Source organism: Magallana gigas, chromosome 6 (assembly GCF_963853765.1).
Source record: "Magallana gigas chromosome 6, xbMagGiga1.1, whole genome shotgun sequence".
In the NCBI taxonomy this organism is placed as follows: Eukaryota; Metazoa; Mollusca; class Bivalvia; order Ostreida; family Ostreidae; genus Magallana; species Magallana gigas.
This window is the reverse complement of record NC_088858.1, coordinates 46,401,067-46,422,148: the sequence shown is the minus strand read 5'-3', so window position 1 is coordinate 46,422,148 and position 21,082 is coordinate 46,401,067. Positions and strand designations below refer to the sequence as shown.

The following is a 21,082-nucleotide window of genomic DNA, read 5'->3' as shown; positions in this document are numbered from 1 at the left end:
TAAAAATTCCAGCTTTAGATCTAAAATGAATGTGTTAAACGTTAGAAACTGTTTATTTATGCTTAATAAAAATGCTTTATAATGACAAACGATTGTGAGCCCTGTATCTTGCTTATAACTCATTGGAATGCATTCCTAAAGCACTGTAAATAATAAAAACAGAAAAATAGAACTTGACCAAAATCGTGACTATGCCCCTTTAATGCACACGCACGTGTAATATTATACATACATCTACCGAGTATGATTCCCTAGCTCTATTTCTTACGGAAACTTAAAAGTTGATTCATCATAGCTCAAAAGAAACAGCCAGACCAAAATTTACACGCCCCGTTGATCGATTATAGTCGAAACCTATGTACAGCGACTGAAACTGACCAGAAACTGACAGGCGAGAAATCTACACGCCCCAATTATCGATTGGTCGAAACCTACAGCGACCTATAAGAAAAATTACGGACTGCACGAAATGATCATGATCATGATGTCAGACTTAAATTCTCATATGAGACGATTTGGCTGTTTCTTTTAGCTAACGTTCTGATGTACATTAACCGTAATTTATTGAATTTTACCTATACTTTAAAGTTTTTGCAATCTATTCTTTAATTTTTTCAAAAGAAAGATCGATGTACATGTGAATACAAACGGCAATGAAATGCTTTCTTTGCTGATTCATGCGGGTTATGAAGGTAGCGATCATTGCACATGTCTGCTAACGCATGTCGATGACCACCTTCTTATCCCGCATGAATCGCCAAGAAACCATTTTATTGTTTATTTAATTGGTAATCGATTTTGTTTAAATTTCTTATATCGATCTGCTCAGCCGGTCGTAAGATTATTATAGTAAACAGATTTTGGTGAAGACCTCTTTACAGAATGCTGTAAGATGCATGACTTGCATAATCAAGTTGCATGTAAATATCATAATCTCATGACACGTGGTTGCTGAAAGCTGAAAGCTAGCCAGGCGAGCAATGCGGTACATGACTCATTGCATGCATTCGTCGTTTGTACAATTTTTTAAAACATTTTTAAAAATTATTAGATCAAATTCATTATCATTTTTCACCTATTCGGAATTTCTCGATTCGTTTTTCCAAGAAAAATTCACGTGTCGTCATGAGTTCACGGAATAGTCCGGACATACACGATTGGACCCACGCGGCAGCCATTTTGTTGTAGATCCTAAATTGTTGTGAGAGGCAAAGAAAAGAAAGGAACAAATACCATCCATGCAGAAGACAGAAGGTATTGTATGAATGATTATTATGCCATTGATTTCTCATATAACGATACTTTATTTTTTCCATTTGCTACAGCGGTTAAATCTGCGTTAGTGCGTTATGCTGTGATTGACGCCTTCGTGCAGGAGTTGTAGTTCCTGTGTAATGTAATGTTGCATGTTGTATGTTTTTGCTAGTCTTTATTAAAGAATGCCAATGGTCGATCTATGTTAAAATGATGAAAAAAGTAGCTTATTGGAAATAATACACATTACCAAAGAAACCTTTGTCCGCATTTTATAATGACTATGACGCATGCATGAACGAGCACATGGTTTTTGCATTGGGAGGATCAATGACTTGACATGTTCAAGCGAGTCACTTGTGGAAACGGGAAAAAAAAATCAAATCAGCATAGCGAATTCATCATGTAAAAAAGATGTTTAGGAAAAGGAAACATGATAATTGTGTAGCAAAGGCTGCGTCTCTTTTCTTTTTAAATAACCAGTGAGAGAAATAACTATGAATATATGTGTTGCAGATAAGGCTATAGAATACAATTTTACACAAATAATTTGACCTATTCGTAGATTAAGATATCAGTACAAAGTTGATTTTCTCACTTATTTACAATGATATTTGTAGCAGAAAAGTCATTTCATCTGCCCCCTTCCAATAAAAAAAGGAATGATCAGAAGAATTGTCCAAGAACTGGTTTAGAAATAATGCTTGAAAGCTAGCTATACTGGCGTGCGGCCAGTTCTTGCCAAGTACCATTTCTCGCCAGTACATTGTGACATCATTTTATCAACACATAAGATTATAGACAAGAAATTACGTCACAATGTACTGGCGAGAAATGGTACTCGGCGAGAACTGATCGCACGCCAGTAATGCTCCTAAATCTACAGTTTTGTCCTCGGGTGTTGCACTGAATGTGTATGTATTTGAATGTGTAAAGGCTAGTGGTCATCAATTTTCTATGGAAAGACAAAATAATTGAGTTTTCAGCTCAAAATTTAGTGACACAGCTACTTTATGACAGTAACTCATCCCAAATTGTAGATAGGTATTAAAGCTATTTATTTATCACATGTAAGGATACTACCAAGACAGTAATAAAAAATTATAGTTTAGCCGAAATACTATTATTTATTGCGATTCTTTTGGGCCTGGTAACAATCATTATTATGCATAATAGTTCATTTGTTCCATATTCATTGAACATTGGTGACACAAGTAATTCAATAAGCTTTGCACAAAAAAGTAAAATCTTCTGTGTCTGTCAGTATCTCTCTAAAAATTCTGTTGCGTTTCACTTGCTAGCCCTAAAAATAATTTCCAGTTCAACAGATGGTATGTATTGTAATTGTATCCTTCTTATTAAACAGTCCATCCAGGATTAAGAAATTTTAGCTGATACACTTGAATTACAATGAGGATTTGTTGAAAAAAGGAGAGGGGGCAAAAGACCGACAGTTCAGTTCGTTTTTAGGACATTTTCTTGAGCTATTCTAGGAAGTCTAGCTATATTTGATATTTTATTATAAAATCAATGAACAACATAAATGACTTGACAAGTTTTTGATCTGCACTGGTGCATGTTTGCATGTATTGTCAAACAAGGAAACGATCCAAATTTTTTGCCCTCTTTAAATCGGCAACTGAATGAAGTTGCTGATCGGGAAGTTACTTATGAAGTCCAGATAAGATACTTTCATTTGACTTAATGCTTTTCTAACAAAATGACATGCTTTAAACTTCACATGCATATTATGATAAATTTATTTTTGCAACAATGTTTTGAAAGTGCTGCAGATGTGCATAGGATGAGAGAGACCATTGAGTGTCATTTAATATGGACACAATATACCACTTATGTAATCTTTGGTTAGACATTGTCAATTGTCCCTAGTGTAATATTTCAAGTGCTGAAAGCTATCCCAAGCTATTATCAAAGTGAAACTAGAAATTATGGGAATCCCATGTTAAAAAATCTACTTCCTGGTTTTCAATAGCTAAATTATTCGGCTTTTGTGAGCCGGAAAATTTGGAGCTGGTGATATAACACCAAGAGAGCCTGTTAGCAAGGTACATGTAAGTTCAACTGTTTTAAAATTTGATAATATATAAAGTAAGAACTAGGGCGTATATTGATATAGATTAAAAAAATATATGTATGATTTTAGTAGGTTGTGAAAGGAGTGGAAATAAGATAAAAATTCATTTTTATCATAATTTTGCAGTATGTTTTGAATTGGAGTCTAAATGTTTAAGAACTTTGTGAAAGTTGGAACTTAGAGAAAGCGTGAGTTAGAAACAGGAGATATATTGGCTAAGTCATGCCTGAGCATGTTTGTTGTACAGCGGATATTGAAACATTTGACTATTATCTGTCGACCAACCCTTCACCAATACAGGTGCTCCCGTTCAATTTTTTTTGTTGCATCATGAGAGTTTTTCTGATTGCATAGATGAGAGTCGGTGTCAGCTGTTTATTTGTATGTATATTTCATGAGTAATTTTGTTTTGTGTAATTTTGTAACAGATTAATTAGGAAGCTTGTGTAACTAATTACTTGTTCTAGGAAATCTTAAATCTTGCAGATTATTTAGTCACTCTAATATTGCAAAACCATCAAAATTGGATATCTTGAAGATCAGATATTAGATCTAGAATTTGGAGTTTTTGCTGCTGCTTTTTTGTAAACATCAAATGGAAAGAAGACAAAATCAGGTAACCAGAAAATCAATGATGTCATAATTCTGGAAAATGAGAAGTTCACACCTTTAGTGAACCTATCTTTATTTCAACAACTGGCGATATGGAAACTTGCTGATTAAAGTTGGTGTGGGTCTCTTAGCTGTGTAATAAAGCTGTGATTTTGTCGGATTGGCTTGCCGGTCTCTGACGAAGGTGAGAGCACGTTCTCACCTGACAGCTTTCTCCACCTGTTCAATCAATACCACAACACTGCTGTTTTTATATCAAAAGTCATTAGCGGACGACAACTTTTTACATTATATCAATTTCTATGAATAATTCAAAACAGGGCAGCAACAAAGATGCCTGAAGATGAGGGGAAAATCATTACGGGAGACAATACCCCAAGTTTTCTTAGGTGTGCATTGAAGTTGATTGAAAAGGGGATTGTGAACTTTTTTCCCTGCTAGAAAATTCAAAGATGCCAATATTCTATTTAGTTGCCGTAGAGTTTAAAGTATTGATTTTATATGGTTGCCAGGTGATGTTATACTCTCGGTATAGATGTAAATTGTCCTTGTATATATTCACAAGTCTGTCTTGAAATTCTGCATGATGGTACAATGTGAAATTCATCTCACCTGTTCTCTTCTTATAAAGTAAATTGAGATTAAGCTAGTATTTTTCTACTGGTGCAATTTTGTGAGTTGCACCCCCTCTAAATCAGAGACCAAATTTATAGTCAAAATCTAATGACTAGTTTTTTGTGTATTTGTTTGCAATTTAATCTTTTCTTGCTTATTAATTAATGAATTATATGTTTGTTCAGATATTGCAGTCAGAATGTTATAAATGTTTCTTTTACTGCAATTTTAGTAAATAATGAAATCCATGATCAGTGTTAAATTTGAGAGACATCGTGTAAGGTTAGATCTGAATTCTAATTTGAGACCACTTGAGTATGTCAAAAGTGTATTGTAATTAAAGTCTAGCACAATTTTTGAAGTTTAAACAATTGATCCCAAAGCTTTGTTAACGTTGGATTGTATTATTTGAGCACAAAGGTAATTGAAGATTTTTAAAATGGGGCTGTTCAAGCCTGGGAACATTCTTTGAATATTTTGTTCTTGTCGTTTGCCTAAACGATTGAACCAAGGTTTTAAATTTAAACATAGCCTAAAAACTTTTGAAATAGTATGACTGTCAAATGAATGGAATATGAAATAATTAAGTAGCATAAAAATAACATAAAGTAAGAGAGGAACCCATGTAGTCATTGATTTTGAGTTTATATCATTTAAAACCATACATCTGACGGAAAATTTGATTACTAGACAATTTTCTTATCATTTAGTTCTAAGGAATTATAAATTTGAGTCTGAGCTGCCTTCTAATGTAAGATAATCATTGTTCTCTGTAGTAATCTGAAAAAAGATATCTCTTGATATATTTTTTTAGTTTTTGAACATCTCTTGTAAGTCAATGGAAAAAAACCATTTGTTACCTGTTTCAAAGTTATTGATTTAACCATGAGAAAAACTAATTCTGTGGCATCCATTTAAAACAAGCACCGACAATGTTTGTCCAATATTGACCAAATTTGGGAACCTGATGTCTGTCACTCTCACCTTGTTTGCTGTGGATGTTGATCAACAGGACAAAAATTGCAGGTGCTTTGTTGTGAAAACAATGCTGACAAACGTTTCAAAGAACCGCGGTGTAACAAGGAGGAATAGGTCGATCGGGGGAAAGGGCCAGGGTGTCTCCAAATAAAAGCTTTGTCAACAGAATAGTTCTAGAGGATCAATTTAAACCATTTAAAAAGAAACTGCGAAGCAATCATAGTGTATATTTATGCAGAGGCTGTGCAAGGCTGATTAGTTAAGATGCATACTTCTGCTCTCTGACGCTGAGTTATGTGCATGTAAACTTCAAGGCTCGAAACCACGATGTCTGCGTTAAAAATGCAGGTGAACTAGAAATTCTTTTTCAAATGCTGTGCAGAAATTGTCCCCTGTTAACCAAGTACTGAATATTTTATACCTAAGCTTGTCTCACTTTGCAAAATTGTGAAATGAAGCAGAAAGATCAAGTGATAAGGTGAAATCAATATGGGAAAATTTGAAATGTTGGAAGTGGTAACTTTGATCTTGCGTCACGAGAGAGGCCACTTCCTCTTAAAATTCCAGCTACACTTGCCATGACTAATGGTTATCGAGGGGCACATTTTTTGCTTTTTTTTTTTAAATCGGAGCGTTTATCCAAGAATTGCATTGTTTTATGCTTGTTTCATACTTGATTTCCTTTCTTTAGGATCCTGTTCTCATGTATTTCTACCTTTTTAAAAGCCTTTTTGTGTAAATCTGTTGAGTTTCTTTTGTTTTCTTTGCAGAGTGATTTGGTTACAAAAGAAGCTTCTGGATAAAGAGAACGGAATCAAGAATTTGAGATTTAGTCAACCTTAACACCATGGAAGATGACAGTAAGATATTTTCTCATTTAAACCCTGTCAGAGTATTTGTTTTACTGCTTTTAATCGTTGAATTTACTTCTTATAAGATGTTGCATTTTAAATGATGCACCGAAGTAACAATGTGGTACAACATTATCATGTAGGAATTTTGCATCGGGGTAGAGTTGTAAAATTCAGTGGGATTAATATTAAAATGGTGATTTAAGTTGCTTCCCTTTGATTTTGCTATTGCTTTTGGGTGAAAAAAGTGCTGTGTGGGTGTAGCGGAGACAATTTTTCATGTTTCTGCAGGTGTATTACATTGATGAAACTACTAAAAAAAATTCCAATAAATCAATACTGCTACTCTTTGGCTGTGTGTTCTGTACTGTATTGATCAAGGCACACAACAATGATTGCATTAAACAAAAAAAAAATCCTTGGACAAAAATTAGCCTGTTCCTTTGTACCTATTATTGATTGGAAAGGGGCTGTGAGAAATATCATCTGATAGTCTTACTGTGATGTAATATAGTCCACAACAATGGACGGACGAGCTATACTGTTAGTACCTCAAGCACCTTCCTTGTGGCAGCTCCTGATTGGCTGTCACCTAGCAACCACATCAACAGAGAGAAAGGAAAGGTAGGGAAAATTGATCAGGGTGTATATGATGTGTTGTCACCTGAAGCTGGGCAGTCAGTAGATGTGGACAGGTGAGAGACAGTGGAGCTACCTGGAATCTTTAGATGCCAGGTAGAATGATTGAAGAATGTGGAAGGAGAAAGACAGAATGGGTACCACATGGCCTTAGGTAATCGGGATCAGGTGGGAGTTGTTGAGTATTGATTTGGTGCCACATTCATTATTTCTCCTGTGCTGAATGTCTTGTGTTGTCTTATGAAGAGTCTCTTTTCAAACTGGAGATTTATAGTTTATGTTTTCTGTGTGGGTTGTTGCTGCAGGATTAGTGACATTAAGAGAGGATAGGAATGATCATCTCACAACTAAAGGATCTCTCTGAAGAAATCTAGGGCCTTTTTTTTCCCTATCAGTGTAGTTTATGTCTTTCAGATTCAGATTAGAAGGAATGACTGTGGGCTTGCATAAATTTACTGTTATTTTCTATACTTTGAATATGCAAGAAAATTAATGTCTTTTATATCCTCCAAGGAAGATTTCCTAAATGATTAATTTTTTCTCTGGTTTACTGATTTAGGAAATATATGCAAAATGTATGCACCATTGTGTTCACTTGCTGTATTTGTTTACAGTGGGAATAAAACGTCCTTTGGATGATGATTATGAAGAAGATGAAGATGACCATAAAAGGAGACGGGGTGATGGACCAAAAGTGGAGCTAAGGTTCCTACTGGCTAGCAAGGTAGGATATATTACGAATATTAGAAGATATCATAATGCATTGAATCCTAAGGATAGTAATGTTTAGGTAGACTGGTTAAACACAGCTTGTGGATGCTGCATTTTTCAATTGTGTGGGAAGGACAAGATACTAATTATGTGGTTGGAAGTTGAACAAATTTAGAAAAATAGCATTTTTTTTTGGCTTATGTCTAACTTCTTTGCATGATAATTATGAAAAGTTGAAGTGCAGTTGTCTAATTGTGAGGTAGAAAGAAAGCCACAGTGCTTTTATAGATTCCTCCAGTACTTTGATGTAATTAACACTTACTGAGTGGAGAATAATGTTAATTAGATGCAAGAATACCTTGGCTAAGTGTGAAAATTATTGAACATTATTCTCTGAAAATGTTTCGCTGAAGGGTATAATGATAACTACGGTATTATTCTTTACATTGGAAAAAAAGGAAGCTTTAGTAGGACACTATTTCAGGGTTTTTTCTTGCATTTGGCAAAATTACCTTTTATTTTCAATAATTGCTAAAAATTGGAGCCAGATAAGAGAAGTTAGGATCAGATAACGGGTTATTGCAGGTAAAAGTTTGTCACCTGAGGGCCTTAACGGGGCCTGATTTATTGATTCCATAGTCAAGCTTCCTGCAACTCCAGCATCCAGTAATTAGTAGAAATACAAGGAAATGAACAAGCAGTGTTGTCCATTGCACACATTGATATTGCTTCCTGTTACAAAAAGGGAAAGAAGTGTACAATTAAGTGAACATATGGTGGCTGCCTTGTTTGGTATTCAGCAGGGCGTAGAATGGGAAGTGCTTGTGATGTTAGGGTGAAACAGGCAGAACTATTGATCTGGGAGGGATTGCCCAGGAGCTACAGCTTGGATCAATTTTATAAATACGGTTATTGATTTTATTGGAAAGGCTTTGATTTTAAGAGGGATTGGATGGATATTAGTGTTTATCAATAATAGATAAGCCATGTTGATAACAGTTTGTGATAGACTATAACAAAAATGAAAAATTAAACCCTTTGTAGGAGAGTTATGAAAGTCATGCTATTGTGCAAATAATTCATTTCGTTGGGATGGCACTCCTTGTCAATTGAGAGAAAAATAGCGTTTAGTTAAGTGTGTGTAATCAAGATTTACAAGAATTTGGGGAACTTATTTTAAAAGAGTATTTCAGGAGTTGCAATCACAAGCGTTATGAAGAGATACAAGAGGTTACAACAGTTTTTCTTCCTCTTGTAGAATGCTGGCGCCATCATTGGAAAAGGAGGCAGCAATATCAAACGACTGAGGCAGGATGTAAGTATATGTTGTCATGGTAACATGACTGCACATCACATGTCACATGAGAAATTTATTTGGAAAACATCCAAAAAAAAAAAAAGAAATAAAAAAGCAAAAGAAAATATTTTTAAAAAAATAACAAGAAGATCCAATAATTCCATAGAAAGAATGAGCAAGTTGGCCTGGAGATCTTGATCGTGACAAAATTCAAGACAATGCACATTACTGATCCTTGAATAAGTTGAGATCCATGTAGTCTGATCCTTATAAATAGAACATTATCCCTGGGATCCTAGCATAAGATTCGATTCCTGGGCCTTGTAGACCAGGGACTTTGTTATATCTATAATCTGCAGTATATTATGACTATGCCATTGTTGTAATATTGATATGTACCTGTCTTGTTCTTTTCTGCAGACAAATGATCCTCCAGATTTAAAATGTAAAGCTCCTCAGAAGATCAAATGTCTATCTGATTTTCTGCATCAACATTTGTCTTTCACCTCATTTTTTTTTCCATGGTCAAAAAATATTCAAACAAAATTCATTATCCAAATATAAAAAGAGAAAATGGAATGTTTCTCACATAAGACAATAAAGAAAACCAGAGAAAGTTTTTATGATGAGCGAATGAGTGTTGCCAGTAGATATATAAACACCATGCCGTTAGATATAAAATTATTGCTGATGCCCATTGTATAACTGATGTGAAATTTTTTCTCCTTTTCTCCCACCCCTCGCCCTGTCCAATTCAAATGTTTGAATTGAATCCCGTGACCCGCCCACTGGATCGGTCCACATGGTCTGTCCTATCCCATGATGCAGTACAAAGCCAGTGTAACAGTGCCCGACTCGACAAGTCCCGAACGGTATGACATCCACCAATTCTCGATATTGCAGAATTGGTTCATTTCATTTTTTTTCCTTTTCATCATATGATTAATCATAAACTCACCCTTGAGCTGCTATCATGAATATAATGAATCATGACCTTTTTTTTTTTTTTGTAAATTCAAAAGTCAAAAATATTTATAGCCTACATGTTCTTTGTTTGTTATTAAATTAGTTTGTCATATGTCATATATAGTTTTACATGTTTTATAAGCTTTTTATATAATAATGATTAAAGATTATTATTTTTTTAAACTGAGCGAGTTTACACTTAATAGTTAATACACATTAGAGAGTCTGTGAAAAAAAAATGAGGAAGTCCTTAATCATACCAGTGTGATTGTGAAAGTAAACAGATCTGTGCTTTCTCTGTAACTGCTTGGCCTTGTTAATACTACCTGTAGAATTGCTGTGTGATAGAAATCCTTGTGTAAACTCGGCCAGCTTCTAACAGTAAAGGGTTGGTTTGTGTTTTTCGTGATGAGGGTGGTCTAGTATTTGGGTTGGTTGGTATTTCTATATTTTTGTGATGATCATAACTAGTTTGTTTTAAAATTTGTGCACTATATATAGCAAATTCTTTAAATTGAAGGTACTCTAGAATTAATCATAACACGCTATGAGCCTGACCCACAGTATATGATATAGTGGTGGCGTTGTGGCAGACAGAATAGTGCACGGGGAGGGTCGGAGTTCTTGGGGTTTTTTTGGTAGCAGCTCAAACAATCCTGGGGCTTTATACTCTCAAAACAGATGCTTGAGATGCCACTGAAATATTTTTCAAGCCTTCTTAATATTGGCTTGACACTTCTCTACATCAAAAATGAAATTCCCATACAGAGTGACCTTATGGCCTTGATATTTTGCAAATTTGCCAGTCTTGTAAATGTTTGAAATGTTTATGCATATTCTCTTTGACTTTTCCTAAATTGTTGTAATGTGACCCTTAAGTACCTATTTAAAGGTTCTGTCTACTTTGCCAGTGAAGTAGTCAAGCTTTACCTTGACCCCTCATTTCTGTTAAGGTCAAATCAAGAGCCCTGCCTGTTGTAGGGTCAAAGTTCAGCATTTGTTCCACACAGGTCAGGGTCGCCCATTTGACCTCATTGACCTTTACATGAGTGAGGGGTTGTGCTTTGCTGTCTCTACTGCACTCTGCCGTGACTCTTAGACTCACCATTAACATTGTGAAGTACCGTGAAACAGATTCCTCAACACTGAAGCATTACTATATATATCTGAATATTTCAAAGAGATTTCTTTTTCTAATGCTTATGTAATGGAATGCAGAAAAAATCTTTAACCTATTAATTAATGAGCAAGACACTCTGCAAATGCAACTTTTCTCAAATTTGTTTTTCTCAATTTTCATTGAACAAATTGCACCCAACATTGCTGCCATTGCTTTGCATACAATAATAGGGATACATGTGAATATTGTGTAATCTAAGTCTGTATTTTTGCAGAGTTCTTACCATTGGAGCTAACCTGGGTACAGCTCTCGAATGTGTCCTGGACATCATTCCTAAACTGGAAGATGTGAGTTGGTGCAGCAAGATGATGAAATAGTTGTTTTTTTATAACGCACCTTTTGTTTTTTACAGTGATTGATATAAATTGTTTTGAATTTTTCAGTACAAAAACTACAAAAACAATGACTTTGACTGTGAGATGCGCCTACTGGTACATCAAAGTCAAGCAGGTTGTATCATTGGGAGAGCAGGATTCAAAATCAAGGAACTCCGCGAGGTATGAACTGTTTACCGTAATGTCTCGTGTATAATACGCACTCGTGTATAATACGCACCCCCAAAGTTGACCAAAAAAAGGCGAAAAAACAGCAGGTCCTATGTATAACACGCACCCAAAAAATGGCTAAATCAACGGCCGCCATTTCCCCCCAAACTATCGATGTTTCATGTTAATTTTATAATCCATGCGCAATTTCTTTAATTTTGAGATCGGAACACAGCACAGACGATGAAAATCGACGGCCGCCATTTTCCCAAATAACTATCGATGTTTAATGATGAATTTTTAACCCAAGCGTAATTACTGTAATTTCGTGATCGGAACATGGCCTAAGCGATATTAGAGTCAAAGTTCTTACACTTTTAATTAAAAAGGACGGCACGATTTACATGGGCGGTATCAAATATCATTTGACACTTCGTAAAGAGTTCTACAACATCGGAGAAGTAGAAGATCATCATACGTAGAGAAGAACGGCAACCGAGCTTAGTGCTTAAAAGTAATAATGTTTGCAGACATAAACCAGAAATGATTTAATTGATTAATTATAGTCAAACCCTATGATTGTTGTTTAAATAAACATTGTGAAGAAACGTACGTATGTCGTATATCGTCATTATCAAGTCGTACAAATGATCGATGTAATTTTAGCAGTGTCTATGTAAAGCAATAACGTTTAACTGCATAACGGGACACACAGTAATTAAGTTTAATAAAATCAGAATAATTGCTTATCTACATGCACTTGAAAACACCCTGTGAAGTCCGACACGAGAGAGGTGCATGCTTCTGACACCGGAAATTGTTAAACAAACATTGACCACGCGCCGAGTCAACAGGTGGCTGCTTACGTAATGGCGAATACACTGGCGATATTTAAACTTGTTTGATGCAAGAAATATTGTTAAGAGAGGAAAAATATTTCAATACATGGGGGAAAAAAATTAAGAATAAGGTATTTCTGATGCAGTAAATTTAGTATACACTCATTCAATTTGCATAACACGCTATATCGGCAGTAACTTCTCCCGTGGTATCAAGAATCACGGCTTGAAAAAATGGGGTACAATTTTAGTCCTATGTATAACACGCACCCCCCACTTTTGATCAAATTTTGGCTGAAAAAAAGTGCGTGTTATACACGCGACATTACGGTATGTATTCAATGTGGCAAGTTAATTTTTGCACAAATCTTGAAGTTGTCTAATAAATCTTTTAAAGCCAATTAACACATCTTATTTTTCTTTCAAATGTCAAATGATAGAGGTTTTTTCTGCTTCTTTCAACACAATCAACTCATACTAAAAGAGTTAAAATAGTTAAAGTGGTATGGGACATCCTTCGATATTAATGTGGATAAAAGTACATTAAAATTTAAAATACTTTAACCAGTTTAGAACTTTCAAATTTTACTATATTTAACCAAAAAGTATGTTTTACTAATGTTTGGAAAGGTAAAAATTATTGAAATCTCCAGCAGGAATTGATCTCGTAGCTTACAGTTTGTAGTGAATCCTCTAACCCATTGGGCTACACTGTTAGATAACAATTTTGGGAAAGAAACTATAAAATTAAGCTGTAGACTACATTACATTACACTACATTATAGAATGTCACAACATGGAGGAGTCCCATACCACCTTAAGATGCATGGATGTTTAAAAATGGTTATTTCTTTTAAGGGAGTGAAACCACTTGCCATCAGACTGTAGCAGTATCTGATTGTCAATGTATATCTGATTGTCAATGTATATTTTTTTTACAGAGGACGGGAGCACAAATCAAAGTCTATTCCCAGTGTTGTCCTGAATCCACAGAACGTGTGGTCGCCATAGGAGGCAAACCAAAGATAGTGGTGGACTGTATAGAGACAATCCATGATCTACTGCAGACAGTAAGTCCAATCCTCCTGGATTGTGCAGTTGCTGAGCAATGAATGATTTTTAATTAGATGGTAAAAAGATGTGCATCGTGATGGTTGTTTTAATAATAAAAAGAAAGAGAGAGGGAAAACAACCAGAGTAAGAAAACTGTGTCATTTTATAAGTTCATTTTAAAGTTTCAAAAAATTTATATGCATTTTTTTCAGGCACCCCCTAAAGGTCCAAACCAGCCATATGATCCTTTGTACTGGGATGAATTCATGGTCCCTGATTATGGTGGTTACAGTGCATCAGAAGGAGGACGTGGCAAAGGCGGTCCAAGAGGTGCACCACCTGGTGGTAGAATGGGTGGTGGCCCCATGGGAATGAGAGGAGGAGTTGGCGGTGGTGGCAGGTATAGACAGCCTCTCAATAATGTGAAACATCAAAATTAATCTGGAGGTACCAGATGATGGGGTTTCATAATTTCTTGTATGAATTGCTGAAAATTAACATTGCTCAATGTTAAGAGATAAAATTTTAAAAAGATTACTGCTTTCCTTGTAAGGATGCAGAAAATATTAACATTGTGCTGGGCTCAGATAAAATGTGATACAATCGTAATGATAATTGCATTGAATTTTTCTCTGACAAAGGTATGCTCAGTAAAGATGTAAAGTTGATCCTTTAGTAATCATTATTGCATTTGATTTTCTTTCACAGAGGTATGCGAGGTGGTGGAGGCGGTGGGGGAGACTTCCGCCGAGGAGGAGGAGGAGGAGGTGGGGGTATGATGAGGTCAGGCGGTGGAGGTGGTGGCCGCGGAGGCAGTGGATTTGGTGGAGGTAGAGGAGGAGGTAGTAGCAGTGGTGGATTCGGAAGCGGAGGAGGTGGATTTGGAGGTGGAAGCCGCCAGGGTGGAAACCGCCAAGGAAGGTATGTTACAATTCAGAGATAGATGTACTATGAATGATCTTTCTTGTTTGTAGAAGGAAATACCCAGCATTTTATCCACTAGAGTGTGTTAAATTAATATTCAGATAGTAAGAGAATGTTCATTAAAGAAAGGAAAGTAATGAAGAAAGGAAAGTAGAGAGAGGTATATTTTTTCCTAGGATGAAAAACCTAGGTGGATAGTGTATGGGTGGTTTTTCCTATTTTCAGGGGCGGAGGTGGCAACTTTGGCGGCGGGCCGATGGGAGGTGGACCAATGGGAGGATATGGGTATGATGGTGATCTCTGAACTAAGCCATAGGGTCCCAGTCTAACTAACTCAAACTCTCTTCCTATAAATGTTCAACTTTATATTGTAGAGTTTCATAGGTGCTGGGTGCTTCATACAGAGGAATGTATACTGACATTTGGTAATGAAATTATAAAGATACATTGATTTTATTTTTTTCTTTCACAGAGGTGGTAGCTTTGGTGGTGGAGGAAGTGGTGGTGGTAGCAGTGGAGGGGGAGGAAGCTTTGGAAGCAGTGGCGGAGGCAGCAGTTTCGGAGGAAGTGGCGGCGGAGGAATGGGAAGCAGCGGAGGTAAGGAACACAGTAAGAAAACATTTTACTTCTTTCACCTTGTTAAAAGTTCCCTCCCACCTAGATTGTTGGATGATAAGAAAAAGTTCCCTTCCATTTAAATTTTCTTAAAATGAAAAAGTTCTCATTCCACCTAGATTGTAAGAGCGTAAAAAAAAGTTCCCTTCCAACAAGATTGTAAAAAAAAATTTGAAGTTCCCTAGCAATTAAATTGTTAAAAGATGAAATATGGGAACTATATGAGAAATCAGTTTCAGTGTAGAACTCAGTTTCCAGTTTTCGTTAAATTATAAAAAGGGAAAAAATATAAACAGTGCATTGAAAAACAATTTTTAACTGCAATGTCAATTTATGAAGTTCAAGATCAAATTGACTGCCAATGGTAGTCCATTAACTGTATGCCATGCTTTTGGGAACCTGTACATTTTGATTTTATTTGTCAGGATATGGAGGAGGAGATTATGATAACTTTGGAAGTGGGGGAGACAGCTACGACGACGGTTATGATAACTTTGGAGGAATGGGACAAAACTTTTCCCAGGATAATTCTGTGAGTCATATGTAATGCTGTAAATGTCTTAGTGAACAGCCAGAAATATTGGTTTAATTCTTATATTTTAATAACAATACTATTGTGGAAAAGAGATGTTAATATCTGGATCAACATTTAAGAAAATTGTTTACTGTGTTTTTATATTATAACTACTTGACTAAACTGTCAAAATAGTTATTTTTTTGTTTAACAACTTGCATTCTAGAGTAGGAATAAGTAATATCTAACAAACAAAAAACAAAAAAACTCCACTAACTTCATATATACTACATGTATACAAAAAATTACCAAAATGTTATTATTGTATCTTTAAATCATAAACCAACAAAAAATTTGAAGTAAGAATATTTTATAAAATTATTTGAATAATTTATTTGACATTGAAAAAGAAAAAATAATTCTAAAGTAAGTCATTTAATTAAAGGATGGACACGAAAGTTTATTTTCAAACATTACTAAATATTCATGAGATTGTTTCATAAAATAAGATTTAAAAGGTGATTATCGATCTAACCAGTGTTGCCTTTCTTAAGTTTATTTTCACTTGTCGAAAGTCTAGAGCATGATATTCACAGTTATAAAACAATGTTTGTTTTTTAAACCAATTCACTTCGCCTTTGAATCAAAAATACCACAGCGAGACAGCCTGTTAGATGAAGAGAAATGTCAAAGTAAGTCAATACCTCACCCCCCATTCCTATGCCCCTTCCCCAGGCTCTCTGACCGTTGGTTCCAGTCATCTCCCCTCAAAACTCCCATCAAATCAAGGCAGTGCCCATTTTCAAAAACCTGTCCCAGCTCTAAACCCCATTTGCTCATCTCGGTTCCCCTGGCAGGTCAGTTTCACTAATGAACAGGATAGGTTTCTCCCAGGTATAGGCTTTCTTATTCCAAAACCCATGAGTAATCTCCCTTAAATCTCTTTCCACAGGGTGGTATGGGTCAGATGTTTGGAAACGAAGGAAATTTACCCTCAACCCAAGTCACCATTCCAAAGGACGTAAGTCTTTTCCTCCAGATTCTTTGTCAAATTCAACCATCAACCCCAAATATTTGGCATTTTGTAACTATCTTCACCCGAAATAATTGTGTCCATATTGTAGCTTGCAGGAGCTATAATAGGAAAGGGTGGTGCCCGAATACAAGAAATACGCCGACAGTCTAATGCCCAGATAGTCATAGATGAGGGATTGCCCGGGTCAAACGACCGAATCATCACTATCACTGGAACCCATGAACAGATTCAAAGTGCCCAATTTCTTTTACAAAGCAGGTGGGTAATAGGTGTCCATCTTAGTTGTGGGCAATAAGATTGTCACCTAAAGGTGTGCCCCTCCCCTCCTGCTCCCTCTCCAAATGTCCTGTCCGTCCGAGGTATTGGCTTATGCTGGCAAAGGCATGCTGAAAGGTCAACTGCCTTTAGTAACAAGTCACAGGGTATCTCTACAAAGAGGCTCTAAGAGGTGACTTGTTTGATGGCTGCTTGCTGGGTTTGTACAGCCAGTTATTGAGCCGCTGTGTTTTTCCAGGGTGGTAGTAGTGGAGGGGGAGGAGGAGGAGGTCGCTACAGCAGAGGGGGCGGTGGATACAACTACTAGATGTGGTAAGTAGGACTGTAGCATTGTAGTCCCGTAAGGGTTCTGTGGTCTTTCGTCAGATAGAGAGAAGTAAATCTTTTTGGATCTGGTAAGTTTGTGAGGATGAAAATGCAAGGAGGATGATTTATTTGCAAGTCTTTAAGTTGGGAAGACCCTGTAATTTTGGCATGGGATTCAGTTTTCGGGAATTTTATAAGCAGATGATGTCTGTGTTTTTAAGCTGTCTCCAGATGTAGGTAAGGTGATATCTGGGAGGCGAATACTTGTGGAAAGTTGTGATCATAAAGTGTATGTTATAATAATATCCAATTGTGTGAGAGTCCAATACAAGGTGGGATTTGATGGTATTGGTTTGTGTAAATTATGACATTGGAAACAATTCAATTGAGCACCTGTCATGAAAAGATTATTCTCAAGGTGACATTTAACCTACCCATTATTTCTTCTGGTTAAAACCACTATTAAATATTTATAAAAATATGGTCATTAGGTGGACTTTGATGACAATCTGTGTGGTTAGCATGTTGCTAGGGAGACAGAACTTATGTGCTCATCGATTGGTGGGTTTACACGAGTGACATGACACAATTTCATGTCATTAGATCGTAGTGGACATTAGATGAGGTTTGATCCTCATTAAACATGCATACCTGGTGATTATTGGTTGCCAAAGGGTTGAAGGTAGAGGTTTCAATGCTGTGCATGATTTGATAAACACAGAAATGTTTCAAGGTGAGTTTTGTGGCGATTTCAATGCATTTCTTGATTTTAAACTGAAAATATTATATATTCCCCTTGCTTATTATATAATGACTAGACAGTCTTCTTTGCTTAAAATACATCTTTTGCAATAATCTTCAATTACAATAATAAAACTTGATACATTCTAACCTTCTGTATGATGAGAAATATAGAGCATGCTTTTATTCCTATAGTATTCACTTTGTATAACCAATTTTTCCTGAGGTTACACTTAACTTTTAGTCTCTTGGCATGATGGAATTAACTCAGTACTTGAAGTAACATTAAGATTGGATTTTGGAATGTTTCATTTATTTTAAATGGTAAAATGGAGCGAATTTTTGTTTCATGGCATGGTAATCTGAATGAGTTATAAATTGTAGTCTTTTAAGCTAAAAGTCTAGGGTCAGTAACTTATACCTTCTTTCTCCTTTCGCTATGGTGATGGAATACCTTCCTCAATATATAAGAATGCCTAGTTGCTAGAATTTAAACCTAACTGACTTTCGGACTTGAGCATGCTTGGTGATGGGAATGCTTATTAATCTCTATCCAGTGAGTTCTGGAAGACTAGTGATTTTGTTGTTATATATATCACAGAACAATAAATCACAGTTTTCTCCGATCTCACGTGGGTGCTTGCTACTAACCAGCCTATCTATCCAATGCTGCTAGAATTACTTCTAAGGTGATCTTGGGTTGAACTGGTTTACAGGATTTATGTGTCAGTGTATCATGCTGTAAACAACTGGTTTACTGGATTTACGTGTCAGTGTAACTATCATGATGTAAACAATTTGAAAGGCCGTTAACATAGTTTTGGTTGAAACTCGGAGGGTTTATCTCTTTGCTGAATTTGGACTCGGGATTGTTCTACAGCTGTATATACAGTCTGTAAGTTTACAGGAATTTGCAATATACATGGCAGATGTACTGATATTTCTACTGTGGGTTGTATTAATATTTACAGAGGTTATTTACAGAGATTATCTTCTAGTGTGATTTATTTGTGATCTGTGAAAGTGATCAGAGTCCGTTTCATCCTCAGTTCAGTTGAAGGGAAGTTCATGGGGTGTTAATGTTATGCAGGGTATATCTGGCACATGCAATTTCTACATTAGTTTTAAATCAGTTATTTTATTTTGTCTTAGATTGTGATTGTAGATATTAAGTTTTTATATTGTCTAAAAATAGAGGAGGAACTCAAGATTTGCATACTCCCTTTATTTGTAGGATGATCGGTCAATGTTATTGTCTTTAATATGTACTGGAAACAAAATAAGCTGATGTACTGGTAATAACTGAAAACATGTCTGTTAAGGTGGCTCACTACACCTTGAAATATTTTCTCAAATCAGCAGAAAATCACTTAATTAAGATTGATATCGTAATGGATGAGAAGTATTTTAGTCCAATATGCAAAAAAAATGTGCAACTTTGAATGAAAAATTACATTTTCAAAAATTAAATTCAGTAAACATGAACAAAAGCCCCAGGCGGATTCGAACTCATGATCTGCGGTTCAGAAGCCCAATACTTTAACCACTGAGCTACAACGTTATACAACCCAATCGAACGATAAAAACAGTTTGACAAAACGTTTAAATCGCCATCTTGTGACGTAGTGTCTTAAAAAGTATAAGTGTAGGTGTAGTGAGGTACCTTAATTGTATGTTCATGTGGTAATGTTGTATGTTCATGTGGTCAATTTAAATGTTTTTATTTTTTAGTGTTAAAAGATACTCTGGGAAGTACTGAGAGATGCTGTGAAGAATTTTTATATATTCAAAAAAAGTGGGAAGAAATGAACAGAAAAAAGAAAATTGCCATGGGTTCTTAATCCAACAACCATCTTGATAGACATTTTATCCAATCATGAAATGTATTGCATTGCCTTTCATATTCATTCAGAATTGATGTCATTGTCATGGCGTGCACTCAATCGTTTTTCATCATGTCAGATTTCATTTTTTCCTGTGAGAAAAATATTTTGTATTATGTCAGTAGATTAATATCTATGTAGACAATTATGTTTTGATTTTCATACTGGTGATCTTTTAACATATGTATTTCATTATAGTATGTTTTTGTTGTTTTAATGATGCAGCAAAAGTCATTAAATATAATAAAAGTGTCAACTCGTTTCTTTTTCTATCATAATGTAGCCAGGACTACAATGTGCATACAGAGAGACCGGCAAATATCTTGAAAATTTTTCAGTACTGTAATTTCATTTATATTCATGGGCATCAAATTTTGTGGATTGAATTAATATTTGTTATCAAGGAAAAATTTGAGAACAATAATCCTATCAATGTAATATATGTACCAATGAACTGTTAGTTTCGTGAATCAACCCAATGCAATCCACAGAAAATGATGTTCAACGAATATTAATGAAATTACAGTATGCAGTTAAAATAGCAGTAGAGTAATGCAAATTGGATCATACGCTTAGAGAGTTTTAAAACTACGATGCTCAATGTCATATAAAGGTCTTGTAAATGGAAAATTGACAAGTTTGCATTGGAAAAAATACAGATTTGAGTATTTGTACCACTTTAAAACGAAGTCTTGAATGGATTATGCTTACATATATTTGAAATTTATAAAAAAAAAAATGATTCAACATACTGAATATAGCATATTTTCCAACACACTCGTAAAGCACAACTTATTAAAAAGATTCTTGTGGTGTTGTAATGTGGTAACAGAAAATTTTGATTTTGTAGAAAAGAATGCAATGAATTTTTCAAATTGTAGCAAATTTGTAGTCGAAGAACCAGTAATAAATTTGAGTAAATAAATGTATCAGCGGTTTTATCAATTCCAATGCTAAAGGAATCACAAAAGTATACAAATAGCAGCAGCAAACAGAATATTGTCCAAGAATTTTTATATTATGATATGAAATTAAGAAAAATTGTATTTAACTTTTATTTGAATGTTTGACCGTCTATCTTTGTCAGCTCAGTGGTTAGAGCACCTGACTAAAGGTTCAGGGGGCCCAGGTTTGAATCCTGGTCTGTTATGTCAATATTTCTCCCATCCTGTTACATCTAAATAATGATGTTTACAAAATCTGAAGGTTGAT

The 21,082-nt window shown here is 35.3% G+C and overlaps 1 protein-coding gene across 10 annotated transcripts; it reads left to right on the top strand.

Annotated features, from left to right (window-relative positions):
* The first annotated feature begins 1,101 nt into the window (after nucleotides 1-1,101).
* On the top strand, nucleotides 1,102-20,122 carry LOC105346945 (heterogeneous nuclear ribonucleoprotein K). Of its 10 annotated transcripts, none has more exons than XM_066087171.1 (16): nucleotides 1,102-1,254; nucleotides 6,325-6,414; nucleotides 7,659-7,768; nucleotides 9,014-9,070; nucleotides 9,881-9,924; nucleotides 11,413-11,485; nucleotides 11,582-11,695; nucleotides 13,464-13,592; nucleotides 13,788-13,975; nucleotides 14,284-14,496; nucleotides 14,725-14,784; nucleotides 14,972-15,096; nucleotides 15,540-15,646; nucleotides 16,581-16,649; nucleotides 16,753-16,922; nucleotides 19,719-20,122. In XM_066087171.1, the coding sequence occupies exons 2-16, from the start codon at nucleotides 6,402-6,404 to the stop codon at nucleotides 19,744-19,746; spliced, it is 1,500 nt and encodes a 499-aa protein (XP_065943243.1). In that variant the 5' UTR covers nucleotides 1,102-1,254; nucleotides 6,325-6,401; the 3' UTR covers nucleotides 19,747-20,122. The 10 variants fall into 10 exon arrangements, with proteins under 10 accessions (XP_065943243.1, XP_065943239.1, XP_065943245.1 ...); XM_066087167.1 differs by having other exon boundaries at nucleotides 14,972-15,108; XM_066087168.1 differs by lacking the exon at nucleotides 1,102-1,254 and adding an exon at nucleotides 3,187-3,326 and having other exon boundaries at nucleotides 14,972-15,108.
* The last annotated feature ends 960 nt before the right edge of the window (nucleotides 20,123-21,082 follow it).